The 27,372-nt window shown below is 45.5% G+C and overlaps 1 protein-coding gene across 2 annotated transcripts in view; it reads left to right on the top strand.

Annotated features, from left to right (window-relative positions):
* Positions 1-368: 368 nt before the first annotated feature.
* Positions 369-27,372, top strand: part of AMFR (autocrine motility factor receptor) — a 29,932-nt gene continuing 2,928 nt past the window's right edge. The window contains exons 1-14 of one of the 2 annotated variants that reach the window (XM_074151864.1): positions 400-609; positions 2,456-2,548; positions 4,479-4,643; positions 6,398-6,550; positions 10,954-10,994; positions 11,819-11,951; positions 12,463-12,596; positions 14,056-14,166; positions 16,679-16,882; positions 16,989-16,991; positions 17,747-17,767; positions 18,467-18,629; positions 20,649-20,783; positions 21,497-21,580. In XM_074151864.1, coding sequence (XP_074007965.1) covers positions 400-609; positions 2,456-2,548; positions 4,479-4,643; positions 6,398-6,550; positions 10,954-10,994; positions 11,819-11,951; positions 12,463-12,596; positions 14,056-14,166; positions 16,679-16,882; positions 16,989-16,991; positions 17,747-17,767; positions 18,467-18,629; positions 20,649-20,783; positions 21,497-21,580 — 1,650 coding nt within the window. Of the gene's footprint in view, positions 610-2,455; positions 2,549-4,478; positions 4,644-6,397; positions 6,551-10,953; positions 10,995-11,818; positions 11,952-12,462; positions 12,597-14,055; positions 14,167-16,678; positions 16,883-16,988; positions 16,992-17,746; positions 17,768-18,466; positions 18,630-20,648; positions 20,784-21,496; positions 21,581-27,372 lie in introns of both variants that reach the window. The other variant, XM_074151865.1, reaches the window with a different exon arrangement.

The following is a 27,372-nucleotide window of genomic DNA, read 5'->3' on the forward strand; positions in this document are numbered from 1 at the left end:
CTGGCCCCACTCCCACAGGTCCGTGTCCTTCTGATGTTGAGGGAGGATCAACAACCTGCAGCCCTGGAATGCGGCGTCGGTTCTCTGTCGTCCCTTTTCCTCGTTGCGGGGCTACCGGAGCAGAACCCTCCGCTTCCCCGTAGCTCTCTGTCAGGGCGGAGACCGGGCGGGGAGCGGCGCCTTCCCTGTCCCGTCCCGCCCGGGCCCGGCTGGCAGCGCCGCCCGGGCCGTGACTCAGCGCTCCGGGAAGCGGTTAGTGGCGGGCGGTGGGGGGGTGGTTTGGGCCCGTTCCCTGGCCCGGCCCCGGGGAGGGGCGGCGGCGGCGGCGGGGCGGGCGTTAGGCCGCAGCGAGCCGGGGCCCGGGCGGCGGCCGGGCGGGCGGGCGGCGAGGTGTCCGCCATGCCGCTGCTGTTCCTGGAGCGCTTCCCCTGGCCCAGCCTCCGCACCTACACGGCCCTCAGCGCCCTGGCCCTGCTGGCCACCGGCCTCAGCGCTTACCGAGCCCTCAGCCAGGCCCCTCAGGACGGCGGGGCGGCGGGCAGCGAACCGAGCGGGCCGCGGGCCCTGGACGTCGCCTACTACCTGCTCTCCGACAGCCTCTGCGTCTGGGTAAGCCCCGGGTGGCGGCGGGGCCTGCGGGCCCGGCTGCGGCCTGCGAGAGGGGCGGGCGGCGCGGCCTCTGCCGGCACCTCAGCGCGGGGCGCGGGGGGAGGCGGGCGGTTTGTGCTTGGGGGGTGTTTGGTTGTTGGTGTCTGAAAATAAAGAGGGGGGGTCCCGGAGAGAAAGGAGGGGAGAAGGGGCTCGGCCGGGCCCCGGACCGCTTCCCTTCAGGGCCCGCCGGGGTGATGGGGCTGCGGGGAACTCGCCGCTCTGGAGCGGGTCCAAGGAAGGACAACGGAGCTGGTGAGGGGTCTGGAGCACAAGTCTTGCGAGGAGAGGCTGAGGGAGCTGGGGGTGTTCAGCCTGGAGAAAAGGAGGCTGAGGGGAGACCTTCTCGCTCCCTACAACTCCCTGAAAGGAGGGTGTAGCCGGGGGGGGTCGGTCTCTTCTCCCGAGGAACAGGCGATGGGACAAGAGGAAACGGTCTCAAGTTGTGCCAGGGGAGGTTTAGGATGGATATTAGGAGAAATTTCTTCACCGAAGGGTTTATCAAGCATTGGAACAGGCTGTCCAGAGACGAGGTGGAGTCACCACCCCTGGAGGTATTTAAAAGCCAGGAAAACATGGTGCTGAGGGACACGGGTCAGCAGTGGTTTTTGTCAGTGCTGGCTGATGGTTGGACTTGATGATCTGAAAGGTCCCTTCCAACCCAGACAATTCTATGAAAGCCTCAACTTTGGGGGCTTGGGCTTGTCCCTGAGCCATGGGTGGATTTGGGCAAAGCTCTGGGGGTGTTTTGCTGCTGTGCCCATTGGATTCTGCATTCACCCTTCTCCAAGCACTGCCTGTCCTGCTCACCATCAGGTATTCCCAGCCCAAACTTTGCCTTCTTTTATTTTTAAAATAACATTTAAAGTCATGCAGGTAAGAGAAAGTGTTCTCATCATTTAAGAAAAAAACCCAACAAATTGTAGCTCTTGAAACCCAAACCTGGCAGTGTTATCTGCATCTTGGCTCAGTAATTTCTCTAGCTGAAATAAAGGCTGAGCGAGGGGGCATCAGAAACCTGGTTGAGCTTTCATGTGTCTGTCAGTCCAAGGCGGTATTGTTTGGACGTCTGCTCCACAACGTGCTCGCTTTTGACTTGGGTGCTGATTTTTGAATATACCGAACACGATCAGCCTGTTCAAGCTCAGTCTCAGGACCCTAAATTAAGAGCACTGGAAAAGTTGATTGTACATCCTTTAGAAATGACAGGGTGAGGCCGCTTCATCATCCCCCCCCTCCCCTTTATTAGTGTTCTGCATAGGTCAAAAGTTAATTACAAGTGTCTTGTCAGTGTTAGAAGCAGGTTTCCCAGGCCTGTGTGTTCCACTTCTTGCTGCTTTGCTTTAAAGCAGTTTCCCGAGACGGATTTAAGCAGTGTTGTTGCAGAAGGGGTCTGTGCTATGCAGTATGTTTTGAGACAGTGTCTGAATCTTGTTCCTGTAACAGCAGATTCAAGCTGTGAGTTTTCTTGTTTTAAGTTTTGTCCTCATGTTCCTTGGTGCTAAGATTTGTTACTCTATATAAAAACAATTTATGGTGAAGAGGTAGGTTTGTGTGTTGGATATACTGGTGTATCCAGCTGACCGTGTTAGTGTTTGTAGAAAAAAGTTAAGTGACTTTATCAGCTACTCTACATGTCTTGGAAGAGGCCAAGCTTAAATTTCACCAAAAAAAAAAAAAAAAAAAGGGCAACTAAAACTATTCTGTGAACAATGGTAGGTTTTGTTAGACTCCTTTCCCCTCCTCTCTCTTTCTTTTTCTAAATAGGGCAAAAGTATTTGTTGCTGACTGCTGTATTTCTTTGCAGGTACTGGTGAATACTGCCTGCTGTTTTCTGATGTTGGTTGCTAAGCTAATCCAATGCATGGTGTTCGGTCCCCTTCGTGTCAGCGAGAGGCAGGTAAGGCATCCCTTTGTCACCTTGGATATCTGCGCTGGTTCGTCATTTCTTGCTGTACGACTGGTGTGTTTTCTTTGTATGGGATTGCTGAAAGTGCACAAGAAAAGTAAATTTTAGAAGAACTTAAATCTTACCACTTGGGCTTCCTGCTCTTGAAGAAGTCCAGTAAAACCACACAGAAAACAATCTGCCTTCATGGTTAGCTAGGTTACCCATAGCCACGAGCTTCCAGCTTATTGCTGAAGGGAACTTTTCTTTTTCACTGCTGCTATTGTATTTTATAAGCCCACGGTCAACTTGAAAATCCCGCTTCCTTAATGAACTCTGTCAGGTTTCTTACAAGTGCAGATTTCTTACGAGGGCACCTCACTCAAGAATATTTATAAAGTGTTCTTCCCTATTCAGTTTGCGTTTGGCAGCATTTCTCCACTGCGTTTTGTAGTTAGTTATAAGCACCGGCAGGCTGAGTTCCCTCTTGTACCTTGTTTTGTGCCTTGCACGCTGGAGAAGCACTTTCCAGCCTCCGACACGGAGCGGGTGGTTTATCTGCCCTCAGGTTTAAGAGGGAGGAGGCACATGTCCAGAGGAGGGAGGTAAGCAGGGCTGAAAATTCCAGCTCTTGGGCTAGGTGAGAATGTTTTTAAAAATTCAGCAAGGGAACCATTAAAGCCCAGGCTTTTTAAAAACAGGATCCTGGAGAGGATAAAAGCAGCAGCAGTGGCTCGAATAATATCTGTATATTTTTTTAAAGAGGAGAAAGGCAGATGCATAAGTTGCTCTGTGTAAATGTGCTTTGAAGTGTGTTCATATTTTTTTTTTTTTTAAAAAGGTGTAAATGCAGTTCTTTTGGAAAAATGAGAATTTTTGACACGTAGAACTGAGGCACATAAAGCTTCGTTAATAGTCATGGGTCTCTCAACACCTATTGTATTTGTGATTCACACCCTGTAGAGCCTCCAAGTGGAGTGCACTAAAAGCAAGGCACTCTCAGACTGCATTGGGCCACGTTTTCTTTCCAGTCTGTATTGGCTCTAAGGATGTGGAGTTTTAACCAGTGATAATTTCCAGGATGTCCCCTACCCTCTTAAAACCTGAGGGGAAAAGCAGGAACAGCGTGGATCCCTGTGCGTTTGGGCAGTGGGAGTGTGCTTCAGCTCTCGTGTAGAGGAAAGGTGGTTGTTAATATTGGCGAGCCAAAAACAGCAGCATCATGAAGGAATTCTGGGCCTGTCTTAACTAAACTCCTGGTGATTTCATCGTGTTCTTTAACAATGTCTTTCTTTTTTTTTTTTATCCCCAACAAGCTGGCTTGCTCTCTCCTGCTTGAGACCATCATATTGTTTCTTTCATACTGCATGTGCGTGGGAATAATTTTTTATTTATTTTTTTTTTCATTGCTTACCCATCTCCTTCTCCACTGTAGGCATTGTGCTTTTTAAGAGCAGACTTTGTCATCTTTTTCTTAATCATCGGTACTTTTTGACAGGTTTTTGGAAGCAAGGTGCTAGGCTATTTATTTGGGCATCTTGTCTAACTAACCGTGGCAGTTCCAGCAAAGAGGACTTCGTGTTTGCAGCCCGATAGCAGTGTTGCTTGGGTGTGGAAAATCAAATTGAGATCAAACTTGGTTTGTGCTAAGAAGCTTTAGGAGCGTGGCAGGAAACTACGTTGTACACTGTGGTGCACAATTATGCTGCGATGGTAAAAAAGGCTAGATAGGTGCTAAGGACCACTGATATTTCTAATATATTTTTAATTCAGTAAGGGTAACAAATACTATTTGAGATGTGTATGCAGTAGGCTTTTTGCTAACCTATTGTCACATTTCTACTCATATCTTTTTTTTTTTCTTTCTTTTTTCCCTCCTCCTCTCCCCTGCATGTGGATTGTCAGTGCTTTCACTGCAGTAACCAAATGTCTTTCTTTACAGCATCTCAAGGATAAATTCTGGAATTTTATTTTCTACAAGTTCATCTTCATTTTTGGCGTGCTGAATGTTCAGACAGTGGAAGAAGTGGTGATGTGGTGCCTCTGGTTCTCTGGGCTTGTGTTCCTTCACCTTATGGTTCAGCTCTGCAAAGATCGCTTTGAATATGTAAGTTTTGATTAAGGGCTGCCTTTGGGGACACGCAACTTCTGTTTCTGGTTCGGGCACTGGCTCATGAGAGGTTACAAACAGATCATTTAGACTTTTTCCCCGCCCTGCAGTGCTGGACACGTGCACCTCCCAGTAGCTTTGAATACTTGCTTTAAAGTGCAATGTCAATCTTACTCCTTCGGTTTTCCCATCAGACAAATGGAGCTGAAGATGCTTATTTTCTTTGATAAATTGCTCCTTATACGTGCCCTGTAATTACTGTTACATAACTCTTGTGAGATGTCTTCATCGCTCTCCTTAGTGAAGAAATCTTGACAACAGAACATCCCTTAGATTGGTGCCCTTCGGTATGGGTCCGTAAAGCCTGTTTCTGCAGATTCCGTGCTCAGGTCTCAAGCTCGTTTACATCTACCAAATATTGACTGCCAATGTCTTTACAATATACAGTGCCATTTTCTCCATAAGCTGTATGACAGGTTCTGTTAATACCAGGAATAAAGTCAGTACAGACACAGAAATTGAAGGCTGGGCAAGGAAGAAGGAACTGGAATTTGAACAATAAATCTTGCCCTTTAAACATCTATTGCGGACATGCATTTTCCTCAGCTCCTCTGTCCTGGAATAAAAGTTTGAACGAAATTGAATCCATGAATTTCCTTTTGGTGGCTCTGTGCTTTGTAATTTATATATTTTTTTTTATTAATATTCAGTGAGGCCTGTTAATTCACAAATAACTAAGCACTAAGCTTGAAACTAGAAGTGGACCAGGCAGTCATCTGGTATTTTTAGTGTTGTTCAGGAAGCTGTAAATGAACAAAGCCCACGTGGGAAGAAATCCTAATTATATTCCTTCTGCCTTCAAAGCATGTATCGTAATTCTTTACTTGGACAAATGGTATTTGTGTGATCTGCCTTGCAAACTCAGGGGGATGGGGAACTGAACCAGTAAGAACCAATTTGAAAACAAAACGTGGGAGCCAACTTCACCCGTCAGACCAGAGTGAAGCTTTGGGCAACTTCTTTTTTTCCTTGTCCTGTTCTTCCCATTTTTGCCCTGAAAATAAGGGGACGGACCACCTAAATACTTTGTCCCTTGGGTCATCTTTGGTTTAGACAGCCTAGGTGTAGCCTGCCGTTTAGGTAGTTCAGAGAATTAATACACTATATATGCTGCTCGGTGAGACAACAGTTTTCGGTAGACTCTGTCTAGCATTCTCTTGCTGCAAGTTAAATTTAGGGGGGAGATGTCTCTTTCTTCCAGAAGAAAATGGCATTGGAAGAACCAGAGGCTGGAAGATAAAGCTAGATGAATTCAGGTCAGCTGTAAGGTGAAAAATTGGCAGAACAATTATTCTCATTGCTCAAAACCTGTGTATTAAGGTTAGGTGTCTTTCCAAAATGCATGATGCTGTGGATTTGATGCAGAAACTACTGTATGAGGAAGTGTCCGTGGTTTTCTTGCACGGGTGATCTAAATGTTAGATCAAATAATGGTCATGGTCCCTTCTGGCTTTAAAAGCCTGGTGAGTGTAAATGACAGCGAGATGAACGAGACTTTGGGGTGCTGTGTGGTTTTAGCTTTATTTGGCCTCATTTATTACCGCATTGTGTGGTTGAGGTCTTGGTTTTATTCTAGAAAGCAAAAGATTTTCCTGACTGAGGACTGGTTTGGTGGTGCCTTCCCTGTGGCAGGCGGGGTGGCTGAATTATTCCTTTAAACCTGTTACCGTGTTTCTGTGTTTGTGTTGCAGCTTTCCTTTTCTCCCACCACGCCCATGAGCAGCCACATCAGAGTCCTGACCCTGCTCATAGCCATGCTCCTCTCCTGCTGTGGATTAGCAGTCGTCTGTGGCGTTATCGGCTACACCCATGGCATGCACACCTTGGCTTTCATGGCAGCGGAGGTGAGACTTCCCTCATACATGTCGTGGTTTCTGCTTTGCTTTTCACCCCTCACTCGGGGGGATCGTGGTTTTCTTTTAGTGTCCCACGAGGAAGATGCTCCCACGATGCAAACAAGCCCTCTGTTTTAGATAAGTGGCTGGATCAGCACGCTTTCTCTCTTTAGAGTTTAAGCCTGCAAAAAATCTTGGTCTGAGAAGAGAACGAGAGGATAAATCCGTAAGATGATGCTGAAATGAAATGGCAGCCTATGAAAAAATAATGGTTGGGCTTCATGAGCATCACAAGAAGAGTTAGTTGAACCAGCCACTAGAGAGGGGGAGAGAGTGTACATGAAAGTGTAATGTGCACCTCAGCCTGTTTCTTTGAGGTTGTGTTTTATATTTTATTTCTGCCAAAAAAGAATGAGACTTGCATCCTTTCCTTAAGGCATACTCTTGGGATTTGCTGACGTTTGTGCAAAGAGATGAATCTCAGCTGAGATGAGCAGCTCCTGTTTGTGTGCTCCTGAACCCATTGCGGTGTGGAGTAAACATCAATATGTGCGTGGAGCGTGTTTTTGATGTTATGGCGGGTTGTTGCGCTCTGCCCGAGGAAGTGCTAATCTTATACAAAGGGGTGGTAACCAGTATGATTGCAAACAAGTCGTGTTAGCACATCCTTAGTTCAGATAACAAGCAGCGCGTATGGTTTATTTTTCTTCTCCTGTCTTGAATTCATACTTGGAGTTAGTGAGGAGGAAAGAAAACAGTCAGCTGATAGCAGGAGGACACGATGCTGGTCGCACCACAGTTCAGTTATTTAATATGTCAGTTTACTTCTCCTTAAATACAAGAATATGCAAGGCCAGATTTGTAGTTACAATGTGGAAGGGTACTGGAGATTTGTCAGTGTCTCTTGATAGGTGGGGTCTCGTTGGCCTTGTGTCTCTTATCTTGGCTTGGCAGAAGGATGTATCAGCCTCGTACCAGCACGGGGTGGGTTTATCAGGGAGCGTTGCAGTGACGAAGTGCTGCCTCGTTAGCGCTGCGCCGTGTAGTGGTGTACGTATTTTGGGTCCCAGCTTTTCGTTTCAGTGGGAGCTGTTCTGTCTGCTTATTAACAAAGGAGTGGCTCAATCTGTGGTCCTCAGCCAAGCCACAGGTCCACGCAGCCGCTGCTGGCCAGCAGGGGAGGTTTGTGGGCAATGTATAGGAAGGGGTCTTCTGCTCTGGCTTGCAGCAGCTGGCGTTTGAGGACGTTCCTGAGTGGAGCATTGCACAAGCCTGTTGGGCTCGATAGCCTCAGATGGACTCTGGAAAGTTGGCTGATTGTTTATTGAACTCATTTATACTTTGGCCTCCGCAGTATCCAAAGGCACATTTAACTTGGCTTTGTGTACAAAAAAGAGCTCTTTTGAGTGTTCTGAATCTTCTGGCTGATAACGTCCCTGGTTATCATCTAATACATTTATGGTGAAAAACCACAAAGAATCATTCCCTGTTTACTGTTGTTCACACCATTTCTTGTTATATAGACTTTTCTCATGTTCTCCTGCTGACTTTTCTTCCAAGCAAAAGACTTTTAGGCTGTTTAATCTTTCCTCATATGAGATTGTCTAACATCTTGCTCTTTCCTGAGCCTTTTAAATACGCCCTATGTGGGTTGGGTGACCATGAGTAGTTTCCTTGATTTTAGTACCCAGCGCTGGTGGAACAAAACGTTTAGGTTTCTTTCTGTAGAGGTACTAGCAGTGACACCTCGTGGCAGTTCTCAAGCTCTCCGCAAAAAGCGTTCAATCTTGCAGACTGAAATGTTTTCCTGGTGGTGGCTTGTGTGACGCTGTTCGAGAGGGACCCTGCCAAGTGTCTTCTATTAGTGTGTATTTAATTACATTAAGTTACATTAAGCTATTCATCTCTCTCTCTCCCGACTCTGCAAACATTGATTTAGCTTGATGCCTCAGGGTTTTCAATAAAGCAATATAGATGTTTTTCTCGGGTTTTAGTTAGGCTTTCCCTTGTTCTGTGTTTTTTGTCAGCGTTTTCTTGCCTGCAAAGGATGGGTGTGAAATGCGCAAATGCTCAGAGAAGGTTGAATAAGGACAGTCTGTATTTTTTGAGTAAACATTAACCTGTTTTGCCCTAATATATGGTATTTGAGAATTATGGTTTAGCAAGTAATGTCTAGTCTATCTTTGCACCTTTTTTGTTGTAAGAGGGAATTGCTCCATTCCTATAGCAGCCGTCCTCTGATCCTGTTTCATACAGTGCAGTTAAGGCTGTATAGTGATAGTGATATTTAAATCTTAGAGTTGTTCCTTACAGGTAATGGTTTATTTTCCTGTAGAGCTTCTTACACCGCATCCATTATCTTAGGGTTTGCGTGCCTTCTAGTCGTGTGCTCATCTACGTGACTAGTGTCTGCCAGTCCCTGTGGGAGAAGTGTGTGTGGAGCGGAGCAGAGCGAGGGCTCTGGAGGTGTTGGTGGTGAAAACGTCCTGCTGTGCATTTAGAACCTCAGATTCCGGAGTTGTGTAACTTGTGATGCAACGTTGTACTTTCTGCAAAGTATTTCTGATGTCAGAACGTTGAAATGCATTTCTGGAAACAGTGGAGGAACCAGAAACCGGCACCTTGACCCAATCCGCACTAGCTCGTCCTTTTAATTTTGATGCTTCTGTTGTCTGCACTAACCAGTATAAATAGAATCATGGAATGGTTTGGGCTGGAAGGGACCTTAAAGCCCATCCAGTCCCACCCCCTGCCCTGCGCAGGGACACCTCCCACCAGACCAGGTTGCTCAAAGCCCCATCCAACCTGGTCTTGAACCCCTCCAGGGATGGGGCATCCACAGTCATGTCTTGGCAACATTAACTTCTTACAAGTTGTGAACATTAGACTCTTGAGATTTCTGTCTGACAGATGTCTTCCTTATCAGAGACTTGATGCTGCCTGTACTGGTTTTGACACAAATTTGTGCTCGATGGCATATCCATCCAGCAGCTCCGGTAATCATTCTGCTTCACCACTTGCCTGGTTAGAATTTGGACATGTTTAATGTTTACTTTTCCTCTGTGGTCTGCTCAAAGCTTCTCCGTTGCCAAAAAGCTCGTGTGAACAAGGTGTAGTCTCTTTCTGGTACCCACATGCTGGGGAACGGGAGACAGAAGAGGGTCTCATAATGTGCCTCGCAGGAGCAGCTGGGATGCTAATTTAACTTTTTTTTCTGAAAGATGTTAGTGATGAGAATAGCACACTGTGCAACGTCACTTGATGTTACCTTCTTGGCTTTTTTTCTGTTATTTGAATGATGTGTCTGTGTCTTATCCTGAAGCCTTTTTTTTGAATAAAACATTGCACTGGTGTTTAGTCACAGGAACACTTATTTTAAAGCCAAGTAGTAAACAGTTGGCAGATACGTTGGATATTACTAAGAGTTAAATATGCATCAAAGTATGTTAAGAATGCTTTTTACAAATGGAAAAAATTCTTTAAACCAACTATTTTATTGCTATATTGGGAAGTTAGTGGTTTTGATAAGTTTTTAATGCTTATGCTGAAGGCATGCTGTCAGACCAGTCTTACAGAACTGGTTTCGGTAGCTTGTTGTAAATCCCCTGCATCTTGGTGTCAGTTGGCCCCTGGTAGCTACGGGGCAGCCTCTGAAGGGGGTTGGTCCTCTCCCGTTTTCTTTCCCTGGGAGGATACAGCATGGGATGGGGCTCTGTGGGCCTGAAAAGGTTAGAGAGAAGTGATGGGGCCACGTTTCTTAGATGACAAGAGCCCATGGCAATGTGGTTAGGTGTTCTGGAAACAGACCTCCTGCTAACTTGTCTTTACGCTTCTGATCTGCTCATGCTTTCTGATATACTCGTTTTTTAACTCTGTACTTAGCCTAGAGAGGTAAGTATGATTAAAGAGAGAAGTTACTTTTGTAGTGTTCACATCTCAGCAAAGGAGAAAAACTATTTGAAAGTGCTTCCATGGTTCTTCCTTGGATTCCTGCTGCTATTTGGTTCTTCAGATTTTTCTTGAGCAGTGGGATGAGGAGAGGTGTGCTACCTTCACCTGAAGGTAGTTGGTGGGATTGGGATCTCAACACTCACCGAGTGATAAGAATCGAAAAAGATACATGCCCTACGTAGTGCGGGAAAACGTGAGACTTAACCGCAGTGATGCTAGTGGCTGCTCCAAGAGCATCGTGTGCTTGAGAACAATTTCTCCCATATTTATGAATAAGCTTCATGCTTGTCACAGGTATATTGTGCACGTGCTCATCTGCAGTGACTGTTGGTTCACAGGAACTCCTTAAGCTGCAGTAAATGCATTTTGTGTTAATAGCCCTGTAGCTCCTGCCTCAGCACCACTGTCCCTGCCAGGATGTTGTTAACGTACCTTTTTTTTTTTCCTCCTGTCTTCCCCAGTCTCTGCTTGTGACAGTCAGAACAGCTCATGTGATTTTACGGTGAGTACCTTCTGTTTTGCGGGATGGTTGTTCGAGAAGGTAGTGCGTACAGCGTGTTGACTTAAGAGGTGTATGTAGTTACCTTGTTGAATTGCAAATGCATGTTTGGAGAGGGGCAAAGGTAGTTAACCTTACCCTGTACTCTTTTTAAGCAGGAATTCTGTAGTCCATGGATAGCTTTAGTGGGTGCTAATAGTTTGAGGCACGGATTAAAATGGATTGGTGCTGCCGTATGAGGGTTGATATGTGCTACTGAATGTCATCCTGCTGGGTTTCTTTTAAGATCTTAACCTCTGGAACTTTTGCTTTTAAAAAGTAATATGCACATGTAGCTGTAATGCACCTATGTATGCATATGTAGGATGTGATGTGTAGCACAGAACCTCTCTGTCCAGGTCACTGATGGCATTTCAGGTCTGTCACCAAGCCGTAGTGCCTCACAGTGCTGAAAAACGTGAGTCTGTAGTTACTATAATCCCAAGATTGGCATTTGGTACATGCAGGGCTTTTTAGCAAATGCTACATCTTCTCCGTCGGCTGGTGGTATCTGTAATGCCAGTGTGGGCTAAGCATTGACTGCCTTTTGCCTTTTTAAAGTGTTGCTGTTTGAAACCAGTAACATTAAAGTCAAGTCCCCCAGGAAAGCACAGAGTGTGGGCACTGAGCTTAAGGAAGGGCAAAGAATTCATATCCAGAAGTTGTTTGAAAAATAGATAAAACAGTTTGAATGTTAGAGATGCTATTTAACAAAAAAGATAAAATAATGTTTCCCTGCTCTTGGAGATACGTAATTCACCTAGAATAATTTTTCCCTGCTCTTGCAGATACGTAATTCATCTCTGGGATCTCAACCACGAAGGAACGTGGGAGGGCAAAGGCACTTACGTCTACTACACGGATTTTGTCATGGAGCTAACCTTGCTTTCACTGGATTTGATGCATCATATTCATATGCTGGTATGAAATACTGGACTTAATGTTGAGCAAATAGACTGAGCTTAAAATAAAGGGTGCTGGGTATACGTATTTTACTTATTTTTTTTCCTTTGCTTGTATTATGAAGCAAGTATTGCAGAGAAGCTCTTTAAATAAAGAGGAAAATACAGTGTGGGGGGGTGTTCCTGGCATTCTTTCCTCCTGTGTAATTGGAGTCCTCACAAATAACTTTGTTACGGGGTGTTAACTACTGTATAATTATCTGTTTAATAGGTGTTTAATTAGCTTTGTTACTAAGTAATATCAGACTGAATTATTTTCATGGGCAGCAGGCGGCATTGAGCTGAACAGAAGCTGAAGGTGTAACGAGTAGCAATACCTGTGAGCGCGTGTGGTTAGTCTGAGTGGGCTCAACAAAACAAAAATTCTTCTGTGCTGGCTTCTTGATATTTTTTATTTTTTTTTCTCTTAAGACCTGCCTCTTGGTTCCCATGGTGTTTGTTTCTAATCACCATTCTGTTTTTTCCCGAAGCTATTTGGCAATATCTGGTTGTCAATGGCGAGCCTGGTGATTTTTATGCAGCTGCGCTACCTGTTTCATGAGGTTCAGCGAAGAATTCGGCGGCACAAGAACTACCTGCGTGTGGTTGGAAACATGGAAGCAAGGTGAGCCTCTTATTTACTCTGGGATCTTAATGTGGATCTTGGAGAGAGGATCCCGGTGAAGAGGTGGAGATTCTTTTACTTTCCTTTGACACACGATGGCATGGTGTAAGCTGGAGAGATGCAGTCTCGCAAATCCGGCTTTTAAAGTCTGTACACTTAGGGTATGGTTTTACCCATTTTATTTGTTACAGGGGGACACGCTTTTGGGTTTAACAAATACGTAGGATAGACTTTTATAACAACAGTATTAATGGTAGTATATTACTGGCAAGAAGTGAACTCCCCTCACCAGTATTTCTTCTCCTGTATTCCCTCGTATACTACCCAAGGTGGTGGGGTGCATAAGCTCTGCCTGTTTCAGTTGTCAAATAATGGCTTTGGCTGTGATAGAAGTAAATGCCCTTAATTTCATTAGGCCATGCTATTCATTCACTGCCTGAAATTAGAGCAAAATATTCACTAAAACCTGCTCAGCTTTAAGTATGTGTTTATTAAACCTGAAGCCAACTTCAAACAGACTCTATACTTGTAGTTGAGCTGAGGAGCACCTTGGGATTATTTTATTCCATGCCCTGTACTGAGGCAATATAGAGCAATCGAGACGCCTGCTAAAACCTAGGGTTGTGCCAGATGCTGCTGCATCTCTGATCCAGTGTTTTTGTAACTCAGCTGTGTCCTAAATAATTTTAAGAGCAACCGGGACTTACTCTTTCTGTACATCTCTGTGCCGTTTTCATTGCGGACTTCAGTGGGTTTGACTAGCTTTGATGCTTGCTGCTGTAGTCCAGATGGAGAAGACTGACTTCTCTAGAAATTCCTGAGGTTTTCTTTGTGAAAAGCCATTTAATGGCTGTAATACCAGGTTAAGAGCTGCATAATAAAGTTCATCCACAATGCATTGTTTCTTTCCAGTGAGATGCAGCCGCTAAACCCCTTAAGCTGCTCACAAAGCTCTTTGAGTTGCAAGTGTCTCAGGCTTCTTGTCTGAGCGATTTGATGTGGTTTTGTCATTCTGATTGTTCTGGAAGAACCACGTTCTTGCTTCCTCCTGAAGCTGCCAATGGCAGCGAGCTCTCTGCCTTTGTGTGGTTGTTTTTCGGGTATATTCCAGAGCAGCAGCGCTGTGAGATGTTGTTATACCACTCATCTCTGTATCGTCTGTGTTTGTGTAGTAGCTGCTTGCATGGTTCTAGCTTAAAAAAAAAAAAGAAAAAAATAATATCAAAGACAAATGGGGGTTGGCAAAATTTGAGGCCCGAATTAGTCAGACCATAAATGCTTATGATTCCAAGAAGACATCTTAATGGGTACAGCTATTAAAACTCATTTAGAAAAATGACATAAGCCGAACCTATACACGTTATAATTTGAGGTTCTCAACCTCATACTTCTTGGAAGATACTTAGTCAAAGCTTAAGTCAAATCATAACTTCTGTCTCTTCCTTTTTCTTCCTTGTAGGTTTGCAGTAGCAACACCGGAGGAGCTAGCAGTCAATAACGACGACTGTGCCATTTGCTGGGACTCCATGCAATCCGCACGGAAACTCCCCTGTGGCCATCTCTTCCACAAGTACGTTCCTGGGGCTGGAGAGGGTGCGCCTGACTGTACTGTAGAAGGAAAGGAGAGATATATATATATATATATATATATATATATAGGCAAGTCTGAAAGTACAGCAGGATGACAAGTGATATCTTACTGCCTGGGTCATCTTGGTCTGCCTGTAATAACAAAGTACAAGTCATGTTCGCTTCACTCGTTTTGGTGTTTGAGTTGTTTCACCTCCTGTGTTCTTTTTACCCCCAAACTAAGAGCGTGCATCTTGTCAGCTAATGGGTAGGTAGTGTTGAGTTAGGGTATCTCAGCTGCAGGTCTGTACCCTGCCTTGCTGTGTAACTGCTGGGTAAAACATGCTCTTTTGCCTCTTGCTTTATCCTCTTCCACGAGGGTGTGTTGATTTTCAGGCGAGGAAGAAAAATTAGAGTTAGATCCTTAAGTACCTCTCAGATACCAGCTTTAAAGAAAAAATGGGGAATATTTTCATATAGTGCATCCTTGCATGGTGATGAGTCCTCCAGGACAGTTGTGGAGGCCGTGTCTGATTATATGATTTCATGGGGGGGGGGTGAGTCCATCAGGGCTATGAAAGAGGTTAATCAAATTAGCTGAAGAGGTCCCTAAGCAGCTGGAGGTTGGAACTAGGGGCCTCTTGACCAGAGGATCACTCTTTATACTGTTTCTGACGCTCGGTAGTGAATAGTAGCAGATGCATGTGGAGGCAAGAGGCTTGTGCTGAGCACCTTTTCTTAGATATTTTATAGCAGTGTGTGCATTTTCATGCTTGTGCTTAAAAATGAAAGGAGATCAGGGGGATTGACTTGGGCGTTTCTGAAGCGCCATGTGATTAACACGCGTGGTCAGTTAAATTGTCCCTGGGGTGTAATATGAGCGAGTTACTTTCTGCAAATAGCTTTTTACTTTTCTGGTAACTGTCAAACCAGAGGTTATAATCTGTGTGCTAATTTGTTGTCATTTATGACAAACCTTGCCATAAATATTTATCTGTGTTCCAAGAAGTCTCTAATGAGATAATGTGCCTCCATAGCAGAAACTCCTCTGCCAGTGCTACTGAATCGTATGAATATTTAATCACCTACTGAGCACTCGAGAAGCCCAGGGTCTCCTCTTCACAAAGTTGTTTTCTCTGTATCTAAAAGCATCCTTTTCGCATTTTTTTCTGAAGCTGAGTTACGCTTCCCTCCTTGGTGCGTTTGGGGAGGGAACATGTTACAGTGGATGACTTACATTTGCATATAAAACCAGCTGTAATTAATAACCCTATTTACAACCTAAGAATGGTTTCTCTCCTCATAAAAGCCTGGTGACTTTGCCAACAGGCTGAACATTCTGTCCATTCTCAATCACACGGGAATAGTTTCATAGCCATTTATTTGGAGTAGAAGAGAAGATGGCAGGGAAGATTCACATTGCTGAGATCAGCTCTGTGCCTAGATATTAAGGAATTTTAATGGGAGTAGGTGTCTGAATCCTTTAGGCTCTGTTGAAACTTCCTGCTTTTGGAAGGAAGATGGTAGATTTTCACTTCATGAACTGTGCAGGGGGCTTGTGTCCTTGACTGTGCTGTGGTCCCGCAGCTGGGGCTTTCTCCTTGCTGTCACCCAAACCTGCCATCTGGGCCTTTGCTCCATTTGCAAATGCACAATTTGGGAAACAGGACCTTTTTGTATGTCTTTACCTTTCTCAAGTGTTCTGAGAGCTTCTGCTGGAAAAGAAACCCACCCTGCAAGTGTGAAGTATGTGTTACAATATTGAGATGTGTTCAGGTCTGTGAAATTCAGTTCTTCCGTATTGAAAATCAGGTTTAACGTGCCAAACAAATACCTCAGTTGGGACATATCAGTCTGAACCAAAAAGTAGGCACAGCTCTGAGTGTCTAAACCTGTATTTCAAACAGTTCTCGCTTTCTGCATGACAGCAAATGTGCAGAATTAAGTAAATGTTGTAATGGCACAGCACTTGTTAGTATTAATAAATCTGTTTAGAGAGTTTCCAGAGTGGTACTCACTTCGGTGGTGATTTGGGTATTGATATTTTTGAAATGATACTTGAAAAACTTTGGAGGTGCCATTGCCACATCACAGTGGCAGAACTGCTATGAAAATGTATCAATATATATTAAATATTTGTCCAGTTGTTTTTTTGTCCTTTTTCAGTCGGGGATGGTGAAAGAAGAGAAATGCTTTGTTTCCCCTTCCAGGCAAAACTTGCTTGTTCTGAGCTAGAGAGACAGCAAACTTGGACAGTGTTTTAAGTTTGTGATAAACTGCATGCTCGCTTATAAAAAGTGAACACTTGGGTATTTTCAGCTGAAAGAAATAAGAGCCCTGTGCCAGAGTCATCAGGAGCTCATCAGGCATACCTCGCAAATTATCTCTGAGCAGTCCCTGTGCATTTGTTGATGTTCTGTACAGAATATGCTACAGCTGCTTGATGTACTCGTGATACTGATGTCTTGGAAAAACGCTGCAAGCTCACCATAACGTGACTGTTTTCCTGTCAGCTCGTGCCTGAGGTCCTGGCTGGAACAAGATACATCTTGCCCCACCTGCAGAATGTCTCTGAATATCACTGACAGCCATCACGTGAGGGAGGATCACCAAAGGGAAAATCTGGACGAGAACCTGGTCCCCGTGGCAGTAGCAGAAGGCAGACCACGCTTGAACCAGCACAATCACTTCTTCCACTTTGACGGTGAGCGAAGCAGGTTTGAGAGCTGATGCTGGGACCCACATAAACGAAAGGAACAGCCTCCTGTAGAACGGAATTCTGTCCGTGTTTCAAATGAAACTTAAACTGTGCCTCTACTTGAGTTTGTGAAACATGTATTTCTTACAGTTCTTTTGCAAGAGTTCAGATAAGTGGCTCTGAGATTGTCCAGAGCTAGAGATTTCTTGAAAGATTTTGTACAAGTGCCTCCTTTTCCTTGATTTGTTGTGGTGGGCAGCTTTAATGCTGGCATTTATTCGTTGCGTGTGATGTTGTCCAACAGAATGGGAAATTCATGTGTCACGTTTTGCTCCCAGGTGGCTGGTTAGTCAGTGACAGTTGAAGAGGAAAAAAACCTCTGCAGTGCAGTCTGAAAGGTGATCTTTCTGCTATCCCTAGCTAACGTGGGGTGATCAAAAGTCCATTTGCCACGAATTTACAAGAAACTCGCAATGCTTGGTCAGGAGCAGAAGTCTGCAGAGGCTTATTCTTAGGTGGAATTGTGTAACCAGAACGGTTTTACATACTGGTCCCAGTGACTTCAGTGGTGTGTTGTAACTACTGACAAAGCAGATGTGATTTCAGACCATGATGAGTTCTGTGTGTGCAGGCATTTCTGTTGCTTATCTTCCAAAATTTTGTAGTCTTGGTATCGGTGTGTGCTTGTCTTCCACGGTTGCCCAGGTTTTTGAAGATTTTTATTTTGTTGCTGTTGCTTCTCAGTCGGTTTCACTAGTGCAGATGCTCAGCTTTGGGCTCTGCCCTTGTGAGGCTCCCATTGATGTAGCTGAGATGCTGCAAACTTATGTAGTGACCCATTCTTCGTCTGTGCTGGTTTTGCAATCTTTGGAGGCTGTGGGAGGAGAATAACGGACAGAGAAGGGTCAGACCTTTCTAGGTAGACTGAGAGTGGCTGATAGCTTCTTGTGTGGCTCCCGCTTTTGGGGTGCTTTAGGTCTCCAAAGGACATTTATGTTTCGAACGCCACTCTGGTTTTTGATAGCTGTCCTCCCCAGTGCTCTCTTGTGGCTTGGAGACCCACAAAATTACTATGGGGATAGAAGGAGAAGTGGCGTGGAGCAAACCCTGTGTTTATTTACGTGGAGACACAGAAGGAAGAGGGAGCCAGCCATGTGCCCTACTCTGAGCCGACACACACAATTGCAGCAGCGATGGCTTTGTTTGGTTATTCTGTGTCCCTTTATAGTAATACTTTCTCAGCGATGCCAGCCACGTGTAGCTTGACCCATTTTGGGACCAGATTCAGCCTGTTTAGAAGCTGGCCTGGTTTTAGTAAAATTGCTGGAGTTACTCATGTATTCTAGAAGTGAACTTGACTCTGGATTATTTTAATTTTCCCTTTAATGGGAACGTCAAGAAAACAAGGATGTGTTGTTTTCTTGATCCTCTTCTGGCCCTAATGTTGTTAAACCACAGTGTGGTTGAAGATGGTATTGGCTCTTACTGATTTACTCCAGCCATCTCCGTGTTTGGGAGACCTTGGGGATGGATTGCGCTGCAGAGCTCCCCATATGTACCTTGTGGAAACAGGAAGATTTATGTTAAAATACATGTAGAATAGTTCGCCTGCTGAGAACCTCGTATCCTTGCTTGACTTCCCTGGTGATTTCTTGCTCTTAGGCTCTCGAATTGCCAGCTGGCTGCCCAGTTTTTCAGTAGAAGTGATGCATACTACAAACATCCTCGGTATCACGCAAGCCAGCAACTCCCAGCTTAATGCCATGGTAAGACTGGTCTAATAGTTTGCACCTTCCTATTATTTGTGTTGAGGGGGGGAGAGGGATGCGTAGATGGAGAACATAAAGGGGAAGGAAGTCAAAGCAATGTTTAGATGCTACGTGAAAGCTATTTTTGGAGTGAGAGAAGCTTTATTTTAGAGAAGTGGGGGCCATATGTTGCTTCAAATGTGCAAATGTAAAAGAACAAGTCTGGAAGTAAGTGAATGAGGGAGAAAAATTCCATGCACTTTCTGTGTAGACTTTTTCTCAGCTTGCTTAGTGCAACTTCTTTAGCTTTTTTTTGGTACTTATCTTCATTCACAACTTGCAGTAGCAAAGGGTGTGAGTCTGTAACCAACAAATTCAGCTGTTGGTCAAGTGGTAACTGATCAAATCCATTCTATAGCTTTTGATATTTTTTTTTTTAATATCTATTTTTAATAGCACTAAGCTCCAAGATAGCTGTTTCTCTTTGAGTGTCTTGTCAGTGTGAGATGGGGCTCTCTCTCTCTCACAGTCAATGCTTGCTGACTGATGATGATGATGATGGGAGTGTTGAGGATGAAATTCCAGGTTGGTTGACTTCATACATAAACACTCTGATGTAGTGCAAAGAGAGAAGGATGTGGCCTTGTGAAACACACTTGGTTCGTTTAGTTCGAGAAGTGCTGTTTCCTTTGAGTTCTTAAAGTACCGTGTGCTGTAGCATGTTAATAAATACCCGGTGAGGTATCTCTTGAAAGTGATGGAATTTTCTGAATGTGAGATCTCTCACATCACCTTCGCCACTGTTAAAGTCTCATCAGGAGAAGGCCACAATTTTGGGGGGTTTGAGGCAGGGCAGGCAGGGAGCAGTAAGGTGTTGCAGATGATTTATTAGTTAAATATGAAGGAACTCTCTGTCTAAGGTCAGTTTAGTTTTTCTTTTACTGGACGCAGTGACACAAATGGGCTTTTATTAAGGATGAGTAATGATTTTTTAACATTGTGTATTGTTAAAGGTACAGTAGCAGCTTATGTTAAAATGGCTACTTTAATGGGAAGGCTCAGGTTAGCAAACTATTAGTGCGTTACACAGTTTTAATAGAAAATAAGTGAAATTCTTCCTTGTGTTACTGAATAAAAACCTAGGGAAGTATTTTGAGGGAAAGGTCAGAGGCTGAAATGCTAAATCAGTTGTTTTGGTCCCAGGTTAGTACAACTGAGAGTTAGGTTTGCTGTAGTTGCTTGTGTTTGAACTCATTGTCAGTTGGTGCATGGTTTTTGCTTTGCTCTCAAAACTCTGTCCATCCTGCTTTTCTTATTGCTGTTGTTGTTCTCGTTTCCCACTCCCATCCCCCTGTAACTTTCAGCATTAGTTAAAATACAGATTTTAATATTTAATGAAGTCTAGCTGTTGGCCTCTGAAAGCATATTATTTGTCTGCCCTCTTACTTTTATCTCTTTAATTTGGATATTATTTAAGTAACTTGAAATTCAATAGTAACAGTTCCCTGACAACTCAGTTTAATTTACTTAAGCTTTCAGACCCTATTAAACTGGTTTGTAGGCAGGGTGGCTGGAGAGAGTAGGTTATTAAAACTTATTCTGCTTGTCCTTACCAGTACCATTGTGGAACCTATCTGGGACAAGGAAGAATGATATTATTTCTCTTTTGGGGTGTTGATCTAGCTTTCAGTGACTTGTGTGAATTTTGTACAGGTCTTTATTAAAAAGGCTGTCATAAAAAGAGGGTTGGGAAGCTTTTGAAGCTTTAGTGCATCTCCAAGCACTGTTCAGGACCATACATTTTCAGGACCATGTGGTGCCTCTATAGGACTGGCAGTTTTGCTGTTGGCTTCAGTGGAGTCAAAATACTGCCCTGTAAGTCGATGCCAGCATGAGTTTTCTTTCTCTTGTTTGTTTTCCTTCGGGTTACCATAAACAGCATCTCTGACCTGTTCATTTTTTTAAATCTGTTGAGATACTTACCAGCTCGCTTTTATTTACTGCTGATGCTGACTCTGTAAACCTTGTTTTCTCCAGGCCCATCAGATTCAGGAGATGTTCCCTCAGGTTCCTTATCATTTAGTCCTCCAGGATCTGCAGCTGACTCGTTCTGTAGAGATCACCACTGACAACATCCTCGAAGGGCGCATCCAGGTACCTTTCCCCACACAGGTAAGTTATAAGACCGTGCACCTAAAATAACTTACTTTCTTACGGTGTCTATCACCCATGCCCTACGGCATGCCCCTGATTGATATGATTTACTGCAGGATGCATGAAGTGCTTACTTATACAGTCTCAAAACATGCTACATAGTGCCAAATTCTGGTACAAAAAACTTGGGGTTTGTTTTTTCCTTTGTTTAAGTCTCTGTCAATGCAGTATATTCAGTCGTGTGCCAAAACTGTATTGAAAATGTCCTAGCTAGACTGGAGATAAATATTTGTTCAGTTAAAGCAGCTCTTCTCGGTCGTTCTTGCACAGAGCCTTTAGAACATTTCCAGTTGATTTCTCTGCTGACAGATAATTGAATTGTGCCACTTAGGAGGGTTTTCTGCAAAGAAAGTAGCCGGCAAAATGATGCCTTGTTCTTAATTAGCAATAGCAGACTTCAGTAAAGCAGTCTGGGGACAATGTTTCTGTTAATAAGAATATTGAATTCTGGTTCTGTGCACATCAGATAGCACTGTTACCTGGAGTCTGCGTGTGGGGAAGCAGAGAGAAGTCTCTTTCAACACTGCATTTTGTTTATGGCTAACTTATCTGTTTCTAAATTGAACATAGCACATGACGTTGCAGAGGGCAGGGTTTGAATGCGTTCAAATAACTTGTTTTTGCTTTGCCATTTCACACACTGTATTAAACCCACCATGTTTGCATTGCAGCGCGCAGACAGCATTAGACCTGCATTGAACAGTTCTGTGGAACGGCACAGTGCTGATCAGGAGGATACTGAAACTGTCACCCAGGTAATTTGGCATGAAAATAGGCGAAAAACTCACAACTAGAAGCTGCATGGACAGATAAGTGCATTTCGCTCCGTCCTGGGTCAGGTTGGTGGCAGTCCATTCTTGTGTTTCACACCAAAACTAACACTGTCAGGTAACTGAAGTGAGACTTCAGCCTGGTGGTCCTGTAGAGAATTATCTGTGTGCTTTTCTTTTTCCTCCTTGAAGGAAAGTGGTCTCAAGTGGCACAAAGAGCAGACAAAGATCACGCCTCTGTTGACGTTTGGTCAGGCCCGTGCCCATCTGTGGAACAGGAAGAGCAGGATGCTTTGCTCTTCCCCTTCCTCTTCCCATTCCCATTCTGTACATCTCCAGACACTTCCCTTAAAATGAGCAGTATTTCTTTTCTGGGTGTAAGAATTCTTTTGTGTTCTGGAGGAAGCACTTGGAGACACGAGAAGCTTTGCTGTGAATGGAGCAGGATACTAAGATGACCAAGAGAAAACGGCCCTTTTACATATAAAGCACAATAACGGCTTTTGCTGTTCTTCGCTACGGGCTTTATTAAGCAGCATGTGCTAGCTAAAATGTGGCAGGAAGAAAAAAAATTAGCCTGTGAATAAGGGCGCATTCCTCTTTTGTTTTCCCTGACACTAGTAGCAAAATCCTGAGGATTTCTGTTTTATAAACCTCCCTTTCCCTTGGCTTAGAAAAAGAAAGAATTTGTGAGGTGTGTGACTTTCTGCCTCTGCCACCTTTAATAACCTAAATAGCCAACCTGTTACTCGCCTGACATGGAACTGGGGCAGTTCCCTCGTTAGCAGGTTGCAAGACAGGGAAAAACTTTGATTTGGGTTGATCCTGCCGTTGAGACTGAGGAAGGGGGTGGTGGGGATTGGTGCCGGTGTTTGATAAGAGCCTGGGGTAGGAGGTGCAGAACTGCAGGAACGAAAATCTCCGCCTGGGTCTAGCAACTCTTTAGTGACTTTTTGGGTTAACTTGAAGGTTTTGGTGGCATTTTCCCTGTTCTTTGAGTAAAACCTCGCTTTCTACAAATGATATCTTAACTAGTTTAAACTCCTTAGCTTGGTACTGGCTTCCAGTCCCGCTTTGAATTTGTGTTGCTGTTCACCTTTCCTCCTCCCTGCCCAGTGCTACCTGTGTCTCTGTCCTTCCTTCTACAGAACTTGAAAAACCTGGGAGTGGTGTTTATACGTCAACGTCATTGAGCACGTGCTCTCTAGTAGTGACATCTTCCTGCTTTGAATTACAGCTCAGCACTTTGCTCAAAGGATGTGTTTCAGTTGGAGCGAATGGTTTGCATGGAGAACATGGTTTTGTTTTGTAGAGCAGCACAGCCATAGCCTGGAGATAACGTGAACAGTTGCGAATTTCCCGCAGCTGAGCGGGGCTGCTGGTGGCTCCGTGCATGGGATGAACTGGTGGCCTCTGTGCAGGTTTTCCTGGGTGGGTATTTCCTGTGCCAAGTGGGATTCGTAGGCAAAGGCCAGAGTGAGAGGCTGAGACTGATGGGCACTGAGAACAGCTTGCTGCTGGGTAGCGTCGTGGAAGCTTCAGTGCTGCTGCCCTCTTCCTGTCTCGTAAATCCTTTGTGCATTTAGTGTTAACTTAAGGTGGTTTCAAACAAGCTGATCCCCCTTCTTACCCAGCCATGGACATCTACCTAAGAGTCAGGCTCGCTTGCTTCCTTGCTATTGATAGTATTTCTGATGTGGAGAGAAGCCTTGGGAGCCTAGGGTTGTCCTTCCTCTAGGAAACACCCGTCACTTTTGTGTCTCTTTGGCTTTGATTTCAGTTTTTAACTTGAGTACCTGGTGTGCTGTAGATGTTCTCTTTCTTCTTGCCAGAAGCATGTGTTGCTGTGGTCAGTCCAACTCTTGTATGCCTGGAAAGGTCTAGCAGCAAACAAGTGCTTCAGCAGTTTGCGCTTGATTTTTAAGAACCTTTTTTGAAGTGGGAAGGGAGATAAGAAGCCATCATCGTCTCCTCTGGGTGAGACTTGTATTTTCAAATAGTGGACAGAAGTAACTTCACACCTTATGACGCAGTTCCTGAGAGAGACTGTGGCAGCTCTAGTTGCCTTGTGTACTTCAGAGTAAGTTTTACAAGCTCTCCATCTTTTCTCTTTTTAAGTCAGCATACCCACTGAGAATCTTTATAGATCTCTGAGGGCAAGTGGCAAAGCCATTGGAGTTCTGCTTGTTGGAAATAAAGTTTCTTAGGGGAGCTAACGTGCTCAAATAAAAGCGTCTCTTCATGAATAGCACAGGTTTTCCTCTGTGCCATACGTCATGTTATAACTTAGTTCTGTCTAGAATTCAAAGATCTTAAGATAGAGATAATGACTGATTATTTCCCTCCCCTCCTGCCCTCCAAATGTAGCTTATGGTTTTGGGGTGTCAGTGCTGAGATAACGTAAGGGTAGTTTCGAGACATCTCTGAGCTTCATTCATGGAATAAATCGTATTAAAGGGTTGTGAGATAACACTCTGAACGTTGACTGCTTCTGACAGCACTCGGCAACATGCTGTGCGCATACTTTTCTCCGGTTGCGCACTGAAATGCTGATGCTTCCAGCGTTGTGCGTGTGCTGTACGCGCTCACTCCCCGTCCCTGTCGTATTTGCTCCCCCCCGCCCCCCTTTTTCTGGCTCTGCTGTTACTCCCTGTAAGAACAGATCCCAGAGCAGCTATCCCTGCTTTCTGCAAGCTTGTATTTTCATGGGTTAAATGTATTTGAAGATTATCCTTTAATTTTTTTTTGTGTGTGTTTGTTTATCTGTTCCTGTGATCCTGGGTGGAGATTAGGTAGGACTCCTCAGACCTAACTCCTCAGCCGCTCTTACAAAGCTGGAGCTCTCCTGCTGCAGCTCTTGTTGCCCCCCCCCGCCCCGGCTTGAGAATCCACTTTATTGTCATTGCTTAAGAACTTGGTGACTCTATTTAGAGACGCTTCTGAGGCATCCCATGGCTTTCATGAAACTGACGCTTTTTCTCTCGGAGCCTGAAGGAGGAGTAGTTTCCATAGCGTACAGGTTTCTGCATCTGAGATTTGCTCTCCTACCGAGGCTTGTCGTAACCTTTACTGCAATTAGTTTTGATATTTTTGTCTCTAAAACCTCCTCGGTAACCGCTTTTGTGTTCAGATAGAAGAACAGGCTCTGGTATTGATTTTTGCATCTTTGTAACGTTATGAAAATAAAAGCTTAGGTGAGCTGGCTTGCATGTTTGGATAGAAATGGACCAGGGGTAAAAAAAAACCAGCAAAAACCCCAGTGACATCAACCATAATGCGCTTGTGAGACCCCACCTGGAATACTGTGTCCAGCTTTGGAGTCCTCAACACAGGAAGGACATGGACCTGTTGGAGCGGGCCCAGCAGAGGGCCACGAAGATGATCAGAGGGATGGAGCACCTCCCCTGTGGAGACAGGCTGAGAGAGCTGGGGTTGTTCAGCCTGGAGAAGAGAAGGCTCCAGGGAGACCTCATAGCAGCCTTCCAATATCTGAAGGGAGCCTACAGGAGAGCCAGAGAGGGACTCTTTGACAGGAGATGTAGTGACAGGACAAGGGGTAATGGTTTTAAATTGGAAGAGGGGAGATTTAGATTAGATATTAGGAGGAAATTCTTTGCTGTGAGGGTGGTGAGACACTGGAACAGGTTGCCCAGAGAAGCTGTGGCTGCCCCATCCCTGGAAGTGTTCAAGGCCAGGCTGGATGGGGCTTGGAGCAACCTGGTCTGGTGGGAGGTGTCCCTGCCCAGGGCAGGGGGGTTGGAACTCGATGATCTTTAAGGTCCTTTCCAACTCTAACCATTCCATGGTTCTATGATTCTATGATAATGCGTGTCGTCCTCGCTGCTTTTCCCAACAGAGCTTCCCTTTTCCCTGTCCACCTGTGTGGGGAGCAGCAGTCCGGATGCTCCATACCTGTTCCTCTGGGTCTGCCCAGGGCATCTTGGCCCTGGGTAAAATCCGAGAGACCGTTCTGTAGAGCTCTTGTGTCCTCTGGGCTATGGCCTCGCTCTGAGGGGGTCCAGCAGTGCCCCATCGTGTCATCCCCTTGCACTCACGTCTGTGATACAGGGAGCCCCTCCCTGCACACTGCCATTTATGGGTTTTGCTGAAATAGAATCATGGAACGGTTTGGGTTGGAAGGGACCTTCAAGACCATCCAGTGCCACCCCCTGCCCTGGGCGGGGACACCTCCCACCAGACCACGTTGCTCCAAGCCCCCTCCAACCTGGCCTTGAACCCCTCCAGGGATGGGGCAGCCACAGCTTCTCTGGGCAACCTGGGCCAGGCTCTCACCACCCTCACAGCAAAGAAGTTCTTCCCCACATCTCATCTCCATCTCCCCTCTTTCAGTGTCAAACCCTTCCCCCTCCTCCTATGGCTCCCCTCCCTCATCCAGAGTCCCTCCCCAGCTTTCCTGGAGCCCCTTGAGGGACTGGAAGGGGCTCTAAGGTCTCCCCGGAGCCTTCTCTTCTCCAGGCTGAACCCCCCTAACTCTCTCAGCCTGTCCTCCCAGCAGAGGGGCTCCAGCCCTCCCAGCATCTCCGTGGCCTCCTCTGGCCCCGCTCCAACAGGTCCATGTCTTCCTGACGTTGTTGGACCTGGAGTTGGGGGGGTTCTCCCCAGAGCGGAGCAGAGGGGCAGAATCCCCCCCCTCGCCCTGCTGGCCATGCGTCTGGGGATGCAGCCCAGGTTGAAGAAGTATGTTTGAGGTTGCGGTGCTCGTATGGCTCTGGTGTGGGCCCTGACATTCCTGCTGGGTTCACCTCGCTGATGGGAAGTGACATTTGTCCTGGTTTTCACTCTCCGGAGGCGTTGCCTCGGGGCGATGGCGTTACCAGGAGGTCTCTAGGGCTTTGGGATGACTCAGCTTGTTTTGCACATCAGCTGCTGAGTCCTCCGTGGTGCAGGTTGTGGTGCTGCTGAGCCCGGGCTGTTGGCACTTGGTGGTCCCTCTGTGGTGCCCGTGTCACTGGCCATCGAGGCTCCTTGCGGCGGGTAATACCAAAACTGTGCAGCGGGAGCTGCCTTGGCTAATAACATCTCGGATGAATCCCGCTCGTTTGAGTAATCCTCTGGGATACCAAAGGATGCCTGAAGCCTTTAGCCTTTCATCGAGGTGATTTGTTTCTTGACGCTGCCGCGCTTTAGTAACACCTTGCTTTTCCATGGCGGAGCTGATGTGATGGCGTATGACAGGACGTGATCAGGATACGCTGTGTCACCTGTGCCACCTCACCGGTGTCATCGTTCATCAGCTCAGCTTTCCCGTAGCGTTGTCGGCCGGCTGTCAAGGGTGCCGAGGTACCGCCTGCGGGGCTGCCAGCTTCTTGTACTGACACGCCAGGCTCGGGCCAGTTGCCAGCCTTGCTCCGGCAGCCCCAATACACCAAAATTTGGGTGCTGCCAGGACCCGGTGAAGCGAAGCCTCATCAATTCCCTTCTCAAGCACATGTCCTCATTGCAGATAGGGTTGTTGTTCTTTCCTTAGTGTACGCATTTCTGCTTTTTCAACTCCTTAACGGTTGCACTGCCTTGGTCAGCTCAGCCGCAGAATGGGACTGTTCCAAACGCTCCGTTTTCACAGGGCGTTAATTAGGAGTAATTAATGTTTGTCTTTGAGATCGCTTTCAAACGTGGCATAAAAGATACAGCGTTATAGAGTACAGGCGCTTTGAACGTGTTTTGAAATAGCTTTGTTCTGTGTTTTGGCCAGGGTTTTCAAAGCAGCCCAAGGGAATAGGGTACAGCAGGTGAGAGTCTGTTTTTTTCCAGTGTCT

Source organism: Numenius arquata, chromosome 8, assembly GCF_964106895.1.
Source record: "Numenius arquata chromosome 8, bNumArq3.hap1.1, whole genome shotgun sequence".
Lineage (NCBI taxonomy): Eukaryota > Metazoa > Chordata > Aves > Charadriiformes > Scolopacidae > Numenius > Numenius arquata.